This window comes from Calcarisporiella thermophila, assembly GCF_041956535.1.
Source record: "Calcarisporiella thermophila strain CBS 279.70 unplaced genomic scaffold VTP21scaffold_3, whole genome shotgun sequence".
Lineage (NCBI taxonomy): Eukaryota > Fungi > Calcarisporiellomycota > Calcarisporiellomycetes > Calcarisporiellales > Calcarisporiellaceae > Calcarisporiella > Calcarisporiella thermophila.
The window spans coordinates 222,102-237,529 of NW_027192193.1; the positions used below are offsets into that span (position 1 = coordinate 222,102).

General features: G+C 48.9%; 5 protein-coding genes across 5 annotated transcripts; 4 read left to right on the plus strand and 1 right to left on the minus strand.

Annotated features, from left to right (window-relative positions):
- Positions 1 to 373: 373 nt before the first annotated feature.
- Positions 374 to 1,575, plus strand: VTP21DRAFT_6979 (uncharacterized protein; the record flags this gene model as incomplete). The annotated part of the gene is made up of 2 exons (XM_069397668.1): positions 374 to 999; positions 1,080 to 1,575. The coding sequence occupies 2 exons, from the start codon at positions 374 to 376 to the stop codon at positions 1,573 to 1,575; spliced, it is 1,122 nt and encodes a 373-aa protein (XP_069255206.1).
- A 524-nt stretch (positions 1,576 to 2,099) lies between these two features.
- Positions 2,100 to 3,494, plus strand: VTP21DRAFT_6980 (uncharacterized protein; the record flags this gene model as incomplete). Its single annotated transcript, XM_069397670.1, has 5 exons — positions 2,100 to 2,189; positions 2,260 to 2,361; positions 2,466 to 2,580; positions 2,649 to 2,921; positions 3,058 to 3,494. The coding sequence occupies 5 exons, from the start codon at positions 2,100 to 2,102 to the stop codon at positions 3,492 to 3,494; spliced, it is 1,017 nt and encodes a 338-aa protein (XP_069255207.1).
- Positions 3,495 to 3,737: 243 nt separating this feature from the next.
- On the minus strand, positions 3,738 to 4,538 carry VTP21DRAFT_6981 (uncharacterized protein; the record flags this gene model as incomplete). Its single annotated transcript, XM_069397671.1, has 2 exons — positions 3,738 to 3,933; positions 4,015 to 4,538. 2 exons carry the CDS (start codon positions 4,536 to 4,538, stop codon positions 3,738 to 3,740), a joined length of 720 nt encoding a protein of 239 aa, XP_069255208.1.
- Positions 4,539 to 4,688: 150 nt separating this feature from the next.
- On the plus strand, positions 4,689 to 5,477 carry VTP21DRAFT_6982 (uncharacterized protein; the record flags this gene model as incomplete). Its single annotated transcript, XM_069397672.1, has 3 exons — positions 4,689 to 4,700; positions 4,764 to 5,278; positions 5,339 to 5,477. The coding sequence occupies 3 exons, from the start codon at positions 4,689 to 4,691 to the stop codon at positions 5,475 to 5,477; spliced, it is 666 nt and encodes a 221-aa protein (XP_069255209.1).
- A 150-nt stretch (positions 5,478 to 5,627) lies between these two features.
- On the plus strand, positions 5,628 to 9,965 carry VTP21DRAFT_6983 (uncharacterized protein; the record flags this gene model as incomplete). The annotated part of the gene is made up of 13 exons (XM_069397673.1): positions 5,628 to 5,636; positions 5,702 to 5,794; positions 5,866 to 6,148; positions 6,218 to 6,481; positions 6,547 to 7,320; positions 7,402 to 7,478; positions 7,556 to 7,682; positions 7,757 to 8,313; positions 8,388 to 8,479; positions 8,553 to 8,923; positions 8,997 to 9,085; positions 9,178 to 9,285; positions 9,369 to 9,965. The coding sequence occupies 13 exons, from the start codon at positions 5,628 to 5,630 to the stop codon at positions 9,963 to 9,965; spliced, it is 3,441 nt and encodes a 1,146-aa protein (XP_069255210.1).
- Between the last annotated feature and the right edge of the window lie 5,463 nt (positions 9,966 to 15,428).

Sequence of the window (15,428 nt, forward strand, 5' to 3'; positions counted from 1 at the left end):
AATAGCCGGCCAATCAGGCGGGCCCCCGAGCCTATCGAAAAAATTAGAATCGTCTGCCGGCGACACATTGGAAGATAAAATTAACCCTCCGCCACTTTTAAGGGTTACTAAAGTAAAATAAGCATCTTACTGTTTTTTAATATGCAACGTCGTACCAATAACAAGATATAAATTGGATTGTCTTTCCTCAGCAACCCATTTTTTTAAATTCCAATTTTTCATTTCCTCTATCTCGTTCCTCCTCTTCCCTTTCTCTTCCCCATTGGATTCCTCCTATTTATTCATCTTGTAGTTTCTTTACTCTTCATCAGCCTCCTCTCCCCTTACCCACACGCTACCAAAGCACTCACACTAGAACTTCTACTCTTCAATAATGGTCGCCAAATCACTCTTCCTCTCTCTCTCGCTCGCTGCTCTCGCGGTGGCTCAGCAGGCCGCCCTTCCCCTCCCCCAGAGCGATGGGGTCCCCACTCCCCTCCAGGAATGGGTTGCCCAAGTCGATATGAGCAAGGTTGCTAACGCCCCCGTGGGCGCCAAGTGCGGCGAGGCCGGCAACGACCCCTTCTGCCACTGGACCTGCACCGAGTGCCTGCGCACCAACAAAACCGACGTCGCCACCTGCCCGAAGGGCACTTGGGCCTTGACCTTCGACGACGGGCCGACCGAGTTCACCCCCGCCCTGCTCGACTTCTTGAAGCAGAACAACCTCAAGGTGACCTTCTTCCTCATGGGCTCCCAGGTCAGGAAGCTGCCGGAGTTCGTGAAGCGCGCCTTCGCTGACGGCCATGAGCTCGCCGGCCACACCTGGTCCCACACCCCCCTGACCACCTTGACCAACGAGCAGATCATTGCCGAGCTCAAGTGGACCGAGGAGGTCATTTTCCAGACCGTCGGAAAGCGCATCAAGTACTTCCGCCCGCCGCAGGGCGACATGGACGACCGTGTGCGCGACATTGCCGCCCAGCTCGGCTACAAGATCTTCCAGTGGGATGTGGATACGTATGTAGTGTGGATTTTCTTTGCCATCGGTGACACACGCCGCTAACTCCTTATGCTCTTTTTGCTTGATCTTATTCTAGTAACGATTGGAAGATCCGCACCAAGGAGATCACCATCCCTCAGGTGGAGGCCAACATTGCCAAGCCCGTCTCCGAGGCCGGCACCCGCCAAACCGGTGTGCTCTCCCTGGAGCACGACCACGCCAAGGAGACCGTGGACGTGGCCATCGCCAACATCCCCAAGATCATCCAGGCCGGATTCAAGCCCGTGCTCGCCAGCCAGTGCATTGGGGAAGCCTCTGCCTATCGTGACGGAAGTGCTCCTGCCACCAATGGCACCTCGCTTGCGCCCTCCGCCAGTGCCGCTGTCTCCTCTGCCGCCGTGAGCGGAACCGTCCTGCCCTCGGCCGCGGCCTCTGGAGCGGCCTCTACTGGTGCCCCGGGTGCTTCGCTCGCGGCCCAGAGCGGGGCTGCTAAGCCTTCTTCCTCTGCTCAGGGAGCCAAATCCGACGCTAACCGCATGAGTGTCGGCATCATGGGACTTGTTGGGGCTGTGGTCGCCTCATTGGCGTTCTAAATTATCTTATTTCCTCTCTGCCTATACACATATACATATATATATATATATTACTGTTTTTATTATATATATACATACATTGATCTATTTTTTATTTGATAATTTCCCTCTATCAGCACGCACACCGGCATTTCATTTATCCCCGATTCGATTCACTTTTTTTTTATCTCTTCTCTTCCTCTTTCTCCCTCTTCCCTGTATGTACACGTTTCTATCTAGCAAAATATAAATGCACCTACCGAAGAGGTAGGTAGGTGTTGGACTCTAAACATTGATCCGGCCGGTGACGGAAACCCTCGTCATCGCCCTATGGATTGGTCCAAAAAAATAAGATTCAGCAGTATTGTAGCCAAGACCGGGAGAGAAGAATTTCGGGAACAGATCTAAACCTTTCTGCTGGTGTCACCGGCCAAAAAAAGCTTCTCTCCTGATCCAATATTCCCCCCCCTCAGCTACGTCGGTTGTTTGGATCTTCGACGCTCCCCGTCATCGTCTTTCTCTCCTAGCTGTCATCCGTCGACAAAATGACCAACAAGCCCTACGTCGTGTTTTGTCGCGGCTTTGATAATGCCCTGAAGGAATTCGACGAGTTCTCCAAGAAATTCAATGTCCAGGTTTGTATAGGCTTGCTCCCTAGGAGGGATGAATTGAGGGGTGATTCCAACTTATGGCTGCCCTCTGCAGATAATGAACCCCGCCATTTCTCGCGCCGAATTCATCGACGATCTCAAGGCGGGGAAGTTGAACGGCGCCGTGGCGATTTACAAATCCTACGAGTCCAACTATGTAAGTTCATGAGGCCATTCCGTCCAGTTCGGCGGTTTATTGAGTTGAAGCGGATGCGGCTCGAGTTGGAGTTCATGGCTGATCCCACTGTCTCATGTTCTTAGACCATCGGCCGATTCGATCAAGAAATCGTGGACCTCCTCCCCGATTCTCTCAAAGTGGTGGCCTACCGTGGTGCCGGGTATGACAGTATTGACGTCGAAGCTTGTGCAAGAAAAGGTGACATCCCGCGCTAACCTTACTGGTTTCACTCGGGGAGAGCCACGCTAACCTATCCCACGCTCTAGGGATTTGGGTCACCAACACCCCCGGTGCCGCCAGTGATAGCACCGCCGATGTCGCCATGTGGCTGGTCATCAGTGTGATGCGCAATATGTGGGCGGCCCAATTGAGCGTGCACCGAGGCAATTGGAAGCATGGGTGGGAATGCGGCTACAATCTGCGTGGCCGCACCCTCGGGATTCTGGGGCTGGGCCTCATCGGGCAGCAGTTGGCAGTGCGGGCCAACAGCTTTGGAATGCGAGTCATCTACAATAAGCGGACGCCCTTGTCGGCCGAAGGTAGGCCGTCTTCAGCTGGAAATTCCCCATTTCCTCTGCGCCAGAGCTCACCCCGTTTTTCTCTTCTCCCCTCTCTTCGTTTCCCCTCCTTCGCTTGCTCCCCGTGTTTCTCGACGCCCCTATTTTGAATGGGTAGAGGAGCGGAAATGGAACGTCCACTATGCCGGGTTTGAAGCGCTGCTCTCGCAGGCCGACGTGGTGGTGGTGTGCTGCCCGCTGACCCCCGAGACCCGCCACCTCCTCAGCGACGCGCAGTTTGCGCTCATGAAGCGCGGGGCGCACGTGGTGAACATCGCACGGGGAGCCGTGATTGACGAGGAGGCGCTGGTGCGCGCCCTGAAGAGCGGGCACCTCGCCAGCGCGGGCTTGGATGTGTTCGAGCATGAGCCGCAGATCCACCCCTACCTGCTGGAGAGCGAGCGGTGCATGGTGTTGCCCCACGTGGCCGGGCCGACCCATGACACTCACTATCGGATGGAGGAGCAGGTGATGGAGGCCATCGAGAGCGCGTGTGAGGGCCAGGTCCCCCCGCTCTATCATGTGAATTGGCCGCAGAATATACCAAGACCTTAAGGGGCCGATCCCGGGCACGGGAAGCCACCTCCTCGCCTTTAATACGAACCCGGTTGGTTACAACATACAATAATTTATTAGAGATAATGCTCGATCTTTGTTATTCTACTCTCGCTTAAATAATAAAAAAGTGGTTTGACATGAAATGTGTATCATCAAGTGGTATATCAATGGAAGGGAGAGGCAGAGGGGTGGCTAAGGAGGGGAAGAAGGGGGAGGAAGACGAGGAGGGGGAGGAGGGCTCTAGCGCCTCTGTAGCTCTCTGAGGAAGGCGGCGTCCTTCTCGGGGGACCGCTCGTTGGAGAACGAATCCTGCTCGTCGCTCTCGAGCTTGTCTCGGAACTGTTTGGACGGAGAGAGCTTCCATCTGCGGAAGATGAAGATGCCCACCGCCGCGGCCACGATGACGCACGCGACCGCGATCCCTACGGATATGAATCTGGGTGCGGGGGAAAAAGAGGGAAAAGAGGGTTAGACGTCGCCAAGTATTTGAATAGCGCCAGGCCAGTGGGCCACTCACTGAGTGTTATCTCCCCCAGAATCGGCTGCCTTTTGGTTTGCTGAACTCACGGAAGTCGCCGGCGACGACGGGGCGAGGGGGGAGGAGGAGGAGGCCGGAGCGTTTGGGAAGTCCGCGGGCGGGGTGGGCAAAGAGGCCCGGATGTAGCTAGTGCTGGTGGAGGTGCCTTTTTGTGAGGGATTGGGGAGTGGGGCTGGGATGCTGGGCTTTACTGTGACGGTCGCCACCGTTCTCGTGGAGATCCCCGGGATCACGGGGTCGGGATTCTTGGGATTGGGGGACGGATTCTTATCATCCCGCGTAGTCTTGTCTGGCGGGGTTTCGGGGCCTTTTGTCTTCTCGGGCTCCTTCGATTCGGGTTTCGATGGAACTGGGGTTTCTTTTTCCGTGGTGGGAGCCTCGCTCTTGGGAGTCGAGGCAGGGGCCTCCTCCTTAGCTGATGTAGGGCCTTTGCCATCATCCTGAGATGCTTGGCGGCGCTGAAGCTGATGGCGGGGGAATTTGCGCTTGGATTGATACGGCATGATGACGGCGCCTAATGAGAGAAGTGGAGAGGGGCGTGAGCAGGCAGAGGAGAGGCGAGGGGGAAGCGAGGAGGGCGGCGTCCAGGCGGGCACCGAGCAGGGCAATAAAAGGCTGTGGCACGCACCCCAACCTTAAATCCAGGCCCGCCAATGGCATCTGCGGTGCTGATGGAGGGGAGCTGAGCGGGTGCCTGCTGAGCTGGTTCTATTTTTCTACGATCTGAGCCTCTTTTCCCCCCGCCAGCCTTCGCGGTGGACCAATCTGGGCGATCCGCTGCTGTTTTTCATTTTAGCGGAGAGCCTCCAGCCAAAACACGCTGGTTTGTGGCCGGGCGCCCGGCTGCCATTGACTCGCGAGGGCTGGCCGTCTCTGCCAGCCCTGCGGCTAGGCGCTCTCCCTGGCGCATGAATGGCGTCGTGGATGCAGACAGCAAGGCGGGAGGCCGCTGCCGCTCCTCGCATCGCCGGTTGCGCGCACGAGAGCTAGGAGGTTTGGCCTCGGGCCTGTCCCTAAGCAACGCCGCGTTGCAATGGGGAGGGGAGAGGGCGTCGGCACCGAATCCCGGAAGCTTCTTCCAGATCCTCGATTCGGATCCAAGAGCCCAGAAGGGCGAGCACACTCTCCGGAGCGTGACTGCCCGGTGCCGATTATGGAGAAAGGCTCACAAGGGCAATTTGTGTTCCATTGCAGGGCGATGCTCGGCTGAGATTCAAAAACCCTATTTTCTTCGCCAAACGTGGTAAGCAGAAATTTTATTGCCGGCCGCGGTTGTTCTGTTTTTCGCGACCTTGCGCCTGAGGATCGGCTGTGCCCTCGCGCTTCCCGACCGCCCTCCATCGCCTGCCGGATCGCCAAGCTCAGCATTCCGAAGATTAGAAAAACCGCGGAATCCGCGCATCCGCATCTCTTGGTTGTTCCGTGATTGGCAACCGGATTGATCCAAGACTTTCTCTTTCGAAGCCTCAACCGTATTAGCCGGCTTTCTTATTGCCGCTCGACTTTCCGCTCGTGGGCCCGCCCCAATCCTTCCTCCCTCCTCGCTTTTTTTGCTAATCCATTCAGCCCGATTCTCTTTCGGACGATCGACGATGGTTCTGGTAGTCATCCCTCTCGCTCTCCACCGCCTCCTCCCATTTCTGTCTAATCTGGCCCATCCTTGTAGGATCCCAATGCTAGTATCCAAGACATCAAGCGTCGCATCGTGGTGGAGCGGAAGCTAATGAATGGCGCAAGGGCCATGCGTTTGATGCTACAGGTTGGTTGCTTGTTCTCCTCGCGAGTGCGCATGCGTACATTAATGCGAGGCGCTTTCTTTTTGATGACCAGGATAAGAAGATGCTAAGTCAATGTGATGACCGAATTGCTGAGATCCAAGCTCGCATCGACTTCCTTCAGAGTGAGCTACAGCGGCTCGAGAGAAGACAGAGCACCCTAATATCCTCGACCTCCTCTCGAATCTCGCTGGGTCGTCTGCGCTCATTCAGCGATGGCAACGTCACGGAATCATTCCCGGACTTGTCTGAATGGTTTGAGAAGCTGCTGGAGTCTTGGAACTATGAGCCGTCCATTCTGGAAACCCAGGTCAAGAAACCCGCCCTCTCGAACCTAGGTACAGTCCGGATGCTTTGGGCTATATCGACTCTCCTTCCACCCTTGCTAACGTCCCCAAACTCTATAGATTTGATAAAGGCCGACACCCCCATCTCTCTTCGAAAAATCGCGCACAAGCAGCAACTCCTCGAGTACAAGCTCGACGTAGAAAACAAGTTACGCCAGGGGTCCGAGAGGCTCATTCGAGTGTATCAAATGGAGCCCGCCATGGGCGATCGTCGGACTCGCTCCGAGGCCACTGCCAAGTTCCAGGAGAGCGTGGACAAGATCTCGTTGTTGCGAAAGGCATTGAACAAATACAAGGGCCTATACTTTAGGCAAGGGAACGAAGGTTTGTAGTCGCTGGGCTTCCTTGTGAGGTCTTTAGGGTTGCGCTGATCCCATGTCTTAACACAGAAGAGGAGCTGTTGCCGAAATTTCCTCCAGGAACCCGTCGTCCCGTGAGCGGTAAGCTCCACCTCCGCAATCTCACCGCCTCCAAGGTGGCGCACATCTCCTCGCACCGCGCCAGGAGCCCGGAAACCATCTGCGTCATCAAGGTGGATGGCACGGAACAGGCCCGTACGCGACCCAGTCGGAGTGACTGCTGGCCGGATGCCCTTGAAATCGAGGTGGACCACGCAAGCGAAATGGAGATCACCATGTACGACCGGGAGGGTGACAAAACGATCCCCGTGGGAATCCTCTGGGCAAACATCCAGGACATAGCGGAGGAGGTGCGGAAACAGAGGGTGGAGCACATGACAGAGGGCTGGGTCCCTGCAGGACAGGTGCCGTGTTTGAGCCCAACCACTATGACCGAGCCCACGGAGTATGGGTTTGGATCGGGTGGCGACAGCCCCTCCTCTCACCCCGAGTCAGCACTCAGTGGTCCCCCCGGCTGCGACATTTGGACGCCCCCTTCAAACCCAGAGGCGCAAGGGCCGGAAGGCTTTGAGGCCACATTTGACATCGAACCCTACGGACAGCTCAGTTTACACTTAAATTTTGTAAAGGAAAATGCGGGGAAACGAGGGGGCGATAGGTTGAACCGAGTTGGCGCCCTCAAGCGGCGCAAAGAGGAGATCCACGAGATGCGCGGCCACAAGTTCCTCGAAAAGCAGTTCTACAATATCATGCGGTGCGCGTCGTGCTCCGAGTTTTTGGTGCAATCGGGATTCCAGTGTGAAGGTAGTTTGATTCAATTCCCGCTCCCCAAGAACGGCTTAATTTAGGAAGCTCTCGTGGCACTTTTATTGAATTCTCATGCAGACTGTCGGTATACATGTCATAAAAGATGTTATGCCCAGGTCCTCGCCAAATGCATTTCGAATTCCTCCGCTGAAGTGGTATGCTGTTTTGTTTTTGCCATCGTCTTGTCGTTTCGAAAAATAATCTCCCCCTCCCCTTTATTTACGATGCATAGAGTCAATTGGACGCGATGTATCGGATCCCTCATCGGATGGAGCCGATCACCAACATGTCCGCCAACTGGTGCTGCCACTGTGGCTACTTGCTACCGTTTGGGACAAAAAGTTCCTGCAAGTGTAGAGGTAAAAGAATACTGGATAGCGCGCTCAAGCTTATTCATTGCTAATGCTACATACGATGTGATATGGAAAATTAGAATGCAACGTTCTTTGCCATACGAAATGTTCCCATCTGATCCCGGACTACTGCGGGATGCCTCTCGACAAGCTCAAGCTTATGCTGGAAGAGATCCGGTTAGCCGAGATGCGCCGTTCCACCGACGTTCGAAAGCTCGAGCCGAAAAACTCGCCATCTTCAGCCGATGCATTCACCGCGTTGACGCCCCCTTCTCTGTACGAATCTAAAAGCGCGGGCTCGTCAACACATTCCCCGGAGGAAAGGCAGGTTGAAGAAGTGCCTATTGAAGGAGAGACACCTATAACATCCATGGAGGACGAAGAGATGAAAAACACAAAAGAAGGGCAGCCTAACATGCATCTAGAAACGGAAATAGTGCACGAGTCGAGTAGTAGCTATTCCGAACTTGCTTCTGGGCAGACTTCCAGATCAGGTGCCATGTCGATGGAGCGTTTACAGGATATGATTGATTTGGCGCTGAAAAAGCAAGATGGGGGAATAGAGGAGCAGAAACCGACAATGTCATTAGACGATTTCCATTTCATAAAAGTACTGGGGAAGGGAAGCTATGGCAAGGTGTGTACCGCTGCCGGCGTCCTCTCTCACTACTGAGAACACTCCGATAATCCCCTATGCTCTGATCTTATTAGGTGATGCTGGCTGAGCACAAAGTGTCGAATCAATTAATTGCGATAAAAATATTAAGAAAGCACGCTATTCTTCGAGAGAGAGAGATCGAAGGGTAAGCATAATGAGCGATCCACTGCACTTTTTTTTTGTTTCAGAATGCACTCCATTGTTGACGATGCTGTTAGTTTATGGTCAGAAAAGCGCATTCTCCTTCTCGCAAACAACGCACGCCATCCGTTTCTTAGCCATCTTTACTACTGCTTCCAAACTGAGACGCAGCTGTGTTTCGCCTTGGAATATGTGGCGGGCGGCGACCTCATGGGTCACATTCAACGGGAACTCTTCGGCGAGAGGCGAGCCCGATTCTACGGCGCCGAGGTGCTTCTCGCGCTCGAATTTCTCCATGCTAATGGAATCCTCTATCGCGACTTGAAGTTGGATAATATCCTGCTAGGCGCTGACGGTCATATTAAACTTGCCGATTTTGGGCTCTGCAAAGAAAATATGTATTTCCAGGATACTACCAACACCTTCTGCGGAACGCCAGATTTCCTGGGTTAGTAGGCTCTTGCAACATGGATATTACATGAATGCCTATCATCGCTAATGAGGGTCTGCTTTTTGTGTAGCACCTGAGATTTTGTTGGAGCAGGGCTACACCCGCGCGATAGACTGGTGGGCCTTTGGGGTCTTGTTATACCAGATGATGCTGGGTCAGGTACGAGAACGGATGCCTTGAAGAACACTCTGAAAAACAGCAATTTTCATCCTTGTTTTCTCCCCCCCCCCCTCCCTTTTTTCCCATTACAGTCTCCGTTTCAAGGCGATGATGAAGATGAAGTATATAATGCTATCATTGAAGATGACCCGCTCTTCCCCATTTCCATGCCCGGAAACGCCGTGCACCTCTGTCAAATGGTATTCTTATTTTCATTTAGCATACTCTATCCTCCCCTCCCCGATTGGGCTTAAGCCGAGACTGATTTTTGGTTGCCTTTTAGCTCCTCCAAAAGAATCCCGCCGACCGCCTTGGCTCGGGCCCCACCGATGCCGCCGAGATTAAAATTCACCCCTATTTCCGCTTCGTAAACTGGGATGACCTATTCCATAAGCGGGTCTCGCCGCCCTTTATACCCCGAATATCTTCACGATACGACACGTCCAACTTCGACGAGTTGTTCACAAACGAACCCGTTCAACTCACTCCCGTCAACATGACGCTAGAGTCGGTGGAGCAGGATGAGTTCGCCGAGTTCTCTTATGTTGCGAGCTGGACCGACCCTCACGACTTCAACGCGATGTTCCCCCTGACCGAATCCGCGGAGCCCGCTGGGAAGCAGCGTGGCCCCGCAGAAGAGAAACAGAGTGAGGAGCAGATAAACGGCAGTGCCGTGATTGAGGGTCCGGTGGCAGTGGCCTCGTCGTCATCCAGGCCGGGTTCCAAGTCGCCCCTCGTTAGCTCTCCGCTGTCATTCCTGAATGATTTGCCCGAAGTTGGTCCTCCTCCTCCCCCTCCGCCCCACCAACTGCACCCTCGACGGACTGCTGCCCAGGAATTGGATAATGGGAGGAAGCTGGTGGCTGCTCCGGCGTTGTAGGCTGGAGTTCGATTCATAGCCTTGGTAGGCTTGTTAATGTTATTTGTATACCATTCCATCTGCCTTGATTGCGGCTAAATTGTTTTGTTTTTCCCTATTGCTTGCTATGTTTATGCTCCATTTCTGTTGATATTCGATAGATTTTCTAACTCTATATTACTATATACTATTCTAATGTCCATATTATATTCTCTACGCTCTGTGATACTTTGAATTGGCAGAAGAGTACGATGAGCAACGACCCACGACCTGCTTTGGCTATTGCTTTCGGAGCGTAATAAAGGCCTATTTAATTTGTGAAGGTGCGACCGTATATCTCGGGTTCTCTGCTCTAATTGAAGCAGAGAACCCGAAATCCCCTATCCCATTTCCATTCGGCCCTCCCATAATGGTCCAATGCTTGTCTGTGGCTTAGATGCTTTGTTTACACAACCGGTGGCTCACTATAAAAGCACGTCGAGGAACGCGCTCCCCCTCCTCTTTCCTTACACCTTGGCGTTGGTCACTTAGGACTAACCGTCTTCGCACTCTTTTAGAATGTGCGATGGTGAACGGAGCAAGGGAAGATCTCAGCGGGTTTAAAAGACATGGGTGGAACTTTTAGTGCTGATATCCTTGTAAGAGAGCCTGCTACATTTATTTTTTTTTTTCCATTTTTCTTTCTTTTTTTTTTTTCATTGTTTTCGTTTTCGTTTCGCTAATTCACCAACAACGCGCATTCGTTATAAGGTAGGCCGCTATTTCCTTTCTTTTTTCCCTTTTTGAGCCTTGAGATGATAAAAGCATTACAGACCTGTGCTGATTTCAGCATGAGGATAAACATGTTGCCTCTTATAACTGAGGGTTTCCTTTTGTTTTGTTTTCTTTTGTATAAGCATGCGGAATGTGGAATATTAACCTCCGGTTTCTTGATTGCATTGTTTAGGTAAAGTCTCGCCAGTAATGAGGACAATGGATAATAAGAGTCAATAAAAACTTCTTTTCAATAACTTTTTGTGGACAAATAAACAAAAAACTTTTAGTGACCTAAATGATGTAGCAAATAGAATAGTGCATTTTATTTGGATTAAAATGGATTCTAGCTAAAGAAACTTTGGCTTTTTAACCGGGAAATGCAATAGTAAACAGAGAAATTATTTGCTTGTAACAATATATGGTCCATTGTCGGATACTCGGTTACAATCTCCTACAGCGATATCAGATTCTTCCTCATTGAATTGAGCCCATGTTTTGGTGCTCATTCCGCCCAGAATCTACGGCCGGTGATGAGTTTACAAAGTCATTGACGGGATGCTTCCTCTGTGCGAATTCAGCCCTTTACAGAGTTTGGCAAGTTTGCGCGGGAAAGGCGTGTATAACTGTACATCAGGATGGATAGCGTAGTTTTTGTAATAAACATAGCGGGAGAGAAGCGCTTCCGTTATACTCTTTCAAAAATAGGCTCAATTACATCTATCTACGCGTTAATGAGAGCCATTTATTGGCCAAATATATATGATCTCCTTTTCTTATGAAATAGGAGGCGATTTATTCACCGGTGCATAGGAGCTGGCTCGTACCTCCGTCGTCGTCTCTCCATTGAGTGTTTCTCAAGTATCTCTTAAAAAAGATCATTGACTACAAGCATGTAAAGTAAATTGAGAGGTGAACTGCACTCTCTCTCATTTACTCTTCACTCTACATCGCAAATACCTCTCTCTGGTTGTGATTTGAATACTGTTTCCCTTTTCCATTCTCTCACTAGTATTTTCCATTCTGCACGTTTATTTCTCGATTTCCTGTCCTGTATTGATCGGCTAATCTCTCTCTCCACTGTTTGTGGCTCGGATTAGATTAATTTCTATAAAAGTCGGTCATTATATAAGGCCAAGGCAAACCTACAGTATTTGGTAATGATGGGAAAGCTATTGTATGATCAAATCAAGTGCTGCCGGATCTCTTGACTTGCATTTGTCCAGATGAAACGTGAAATGACCCCAGGCCACTAACCAAAGTAGAGCTCCTAAAAGTCCTCATCGCTTTAATTTTTTGCTTTTATGGTTTAGTTCAATAGCTCAGTGTCCAATGAAAGCGATATTTTCTTGTTGAACCCCTAGCTTAATCGAGCTCTCTCTGCATGAAGCATCAATAGGTGTTTATTAATATGTTATGGGCTAGATCTAACTAACACTTTAATTGCTGCTTTCAACGCTGAGTCGCAAGCTCGATTTCACTCTCAGGAAGCTTATAAATAGGTCGAAAACAACCGTATTATGCTAGTGTACGATTGCCAGGCAGCTTAGCTTCCCTCTTTGCTCAAATCTAAGGGCACTACACTTTCCATCTCATTTTATACTGGTATATCAATTTTGGTTATTCAATGCCGATAGATTATTCTATTTTATTTTGTAACCACCCTTCAGTGGATATCGAATGAACACCTTGTTATTATTGCTATCATTGCTTGGTGGCCTCTTGGTAGAGGCAACCACCATCAGACTATGGAATGGACCAGGTTGCAACACCATTCTGGGAAGTGTGGTGCAAACCATCTCGGCCTGTGGCTGCCATCCAATCTCTAGCGGGAGCACTTGGTCCATCGATGTGTCCTTTACTGGGCAAACGGTGGCAGCGTATAGTGACGGCGATTGCAGACAAAGAGTCGGAGAGGTAGCGGATCACTCCTCATGCTACAACACACCTTTGAAGATATACAGTGTTTGCATCGACTGTGGAGAGTTTGGCAATTGCAATAACTAGACAGTCGAGGCTATTAAATGCGCTATAAACCGTTAATCAAATTGGCTAGAAGCTACTCATTCTTACATGCAGCCAAGCTTATTATATTTAGAATTTGAAATACATAGCAGTTGGAGCTTAAAAATAATGGATAGTTGTACAATTATTCCTCCTCTATCGTCTTCTTTTAAATCAATGCTACCTCCAAGTTGGATGAAGGGAAATCCCTTTCGTCTTTTGAATCTTGAATACAATCGAAATCCTTTACTTAAAATGGCAAAGAACTGACTCTATATTAATTAAAAAAGGACTCGAGATTGACTAAAAGTGAGGAAGGAAAAACAAAATGCTGTTGGCCTTCCAGGCAAAATTTGGTTTGAAACCAAGTTGGAAATGCAAGCTCTTGGACAGTTTTAGGTTCTTAATTGATTCGAAGAAAAGATAGCCATTTCTCTGCAGAGAGTTGATATGAAAGTCGTGTTGTCACAGGCCACTCTGTAATGGGATGCCTTGTCGATTTCGCTTAAGCCGTCGCATACGCTAGTATTAATCAAAGAAATAAACTGACTCCAAATCAACTAAATTAATTATGGACAATGGCTAGTGAATGTTGCTCCATTTTTTATCAAAGAATCCTCTGGCCCCATTTGTATGTACGTCAATAAATAGAGTGGACTGCTGGCCATTATACCTTAACTTGGATTCTGAAAAACTATTGGGTCCAAGTTTACACCTTCATGTTCATAATAAATAATGGCCATACCATTTCAAGCCATATAAGCAAAACCGACGAACGAAAACAGTATTAAACTTAGGTCGATCATTTGCCTCGATTTCAAAAGAAGAGGCTCAATTTGTTTTTCAATGTTTTTGATTCACTGAATTCTTTTCCCTCTCTCGGCTGCATGATTTGATCCCTTAGGGAAACAACCTCTACATTCTCATGGCTTATACTTGCGATTTTATAGTATTCGGAATATATATATGTTTTCCCGGGAAACCGAAAGCCATATTTTAATCACTATAGTTATTCGATTCTGGGTACTGGAAGAATATTTGTATCATCTCCGTAAAAATAAATATATCATTTCATAATCTGGCACTCGCAATATCATAGTTGGTTTATTTATAATATGAGTATCCTGGAGCAGTTCATCTGTCGCATTGGGTTTTCAATGCATATCCTTGATGGCACCATCACCGTGGAACGTCAAAATATCACCAATCATATTTCAGTCCTAATAATATTCAATTCATTTTCCACGTATTTCTTATTACTCCTGTAAAGCCGCCAAGGCAGGTGGCTTTACATCTTATACTATTGTGTCTGTCTCATGTTAGAATACATAAAAAAAGGGCACTCGGATCAAGATTTTTTTCGAAAAATCTCTTTCCCGCCCTATTCTCTTCAGTATATATATACTCTTTTGCACGCAAAATATTGAATTTGATGATCTTACAATCCAATTTTCTCTTTCAGCCCTACTTCTACTTAGGTTATTAACTATGTCCCAGGAGAAGCAACTACCAGCCCCTCCTTATCGATTTATTCCACAAGTCAATCTTCCGGCTGACCGTTCAATCTCACCCCCTCCTCTTTCACATCCATACCTCTACGCCACCCCATATGCTAATGACAGGATGCCTCAACCAAATCCTGCGATTTCGCAACCTCCACGATAGTACCTAGAAATGTCCTCCCCTTACAGTCCATCCATTCCCTCGGGAGAACAATACAGCATAGTTTCCATTCCACCTCAACCACTAGTGTTCTCACCTCCACTAGTGCCTGTACAGCCTCAGTCAACACTGCCGAATTTACACTCGTATGTAGGCATCCCACACAATAAAAAGTTTCTCTATATACTCCTGGGTAGGTCCAAATAGTAACCAAAAGTAATGGGTGATACTCTGGCTTATATAACTATGATAGCTCTCATTTTCCCACCACTACCACTTATCATGGCTGGAGCATCAACCGAGGAGGTTTGCGTCAACAGTAAGTTGGGCTGTTCAAATTTTTCTTAAAAGCACAATGCTAACTTTGAAACTAGTCCTATTGACACTGATATCCTTTGGCCTTTTCGGTAAGTAAGATGTGCACGTTGTGTGAGTGTAAGCGGATATTGATAAAAGCGACTTTTAGGAATCATTCATGCGCTTATCTACATAAGTAACCATTAATTTTGTCACACACCTGCGCTCTAGGAAATTAATTTGCTTTCAACGGCTGGCGGATTAATGCGTTCCATATGTATTAAATACGCGAAAATTGGTAATCTATTGCTCTGTGAGTGGGTGATTATGTGTTTTATTATGAAAACAATAGGGAAATTGTGTTAATATGTGCTAATGTGCATTATCTTTATGAATATTTTTTCAAGGACGAAATAAACTGTACTACTCGCCCCTACAAAAAAAATATCATAACGAAATTTGTTAGAAAGTATAAATAAAACAATGATTTACCTCGATAAATCATAGTGAAATTTGATCAAATCAGGGGTGTAAGACTGATAAATTTGTAAAATTGGATAGTGGTTTTTCACGTGATATTAAATAACTGGCTGTAAACCTCTAGTTGCGAGTAATTAACGCTATGATATTGGTGTTTGAGATAATTCAATTTCGAAGTAGAGAATTAGGTTAAGTAAATCTGGCCCTAAAAAATCATCGTTCAGTTTGACTTGGCCCAGCTCCACGGCCGAAATCAATATTACGTTCTAAAATTATTATTACCTTTGT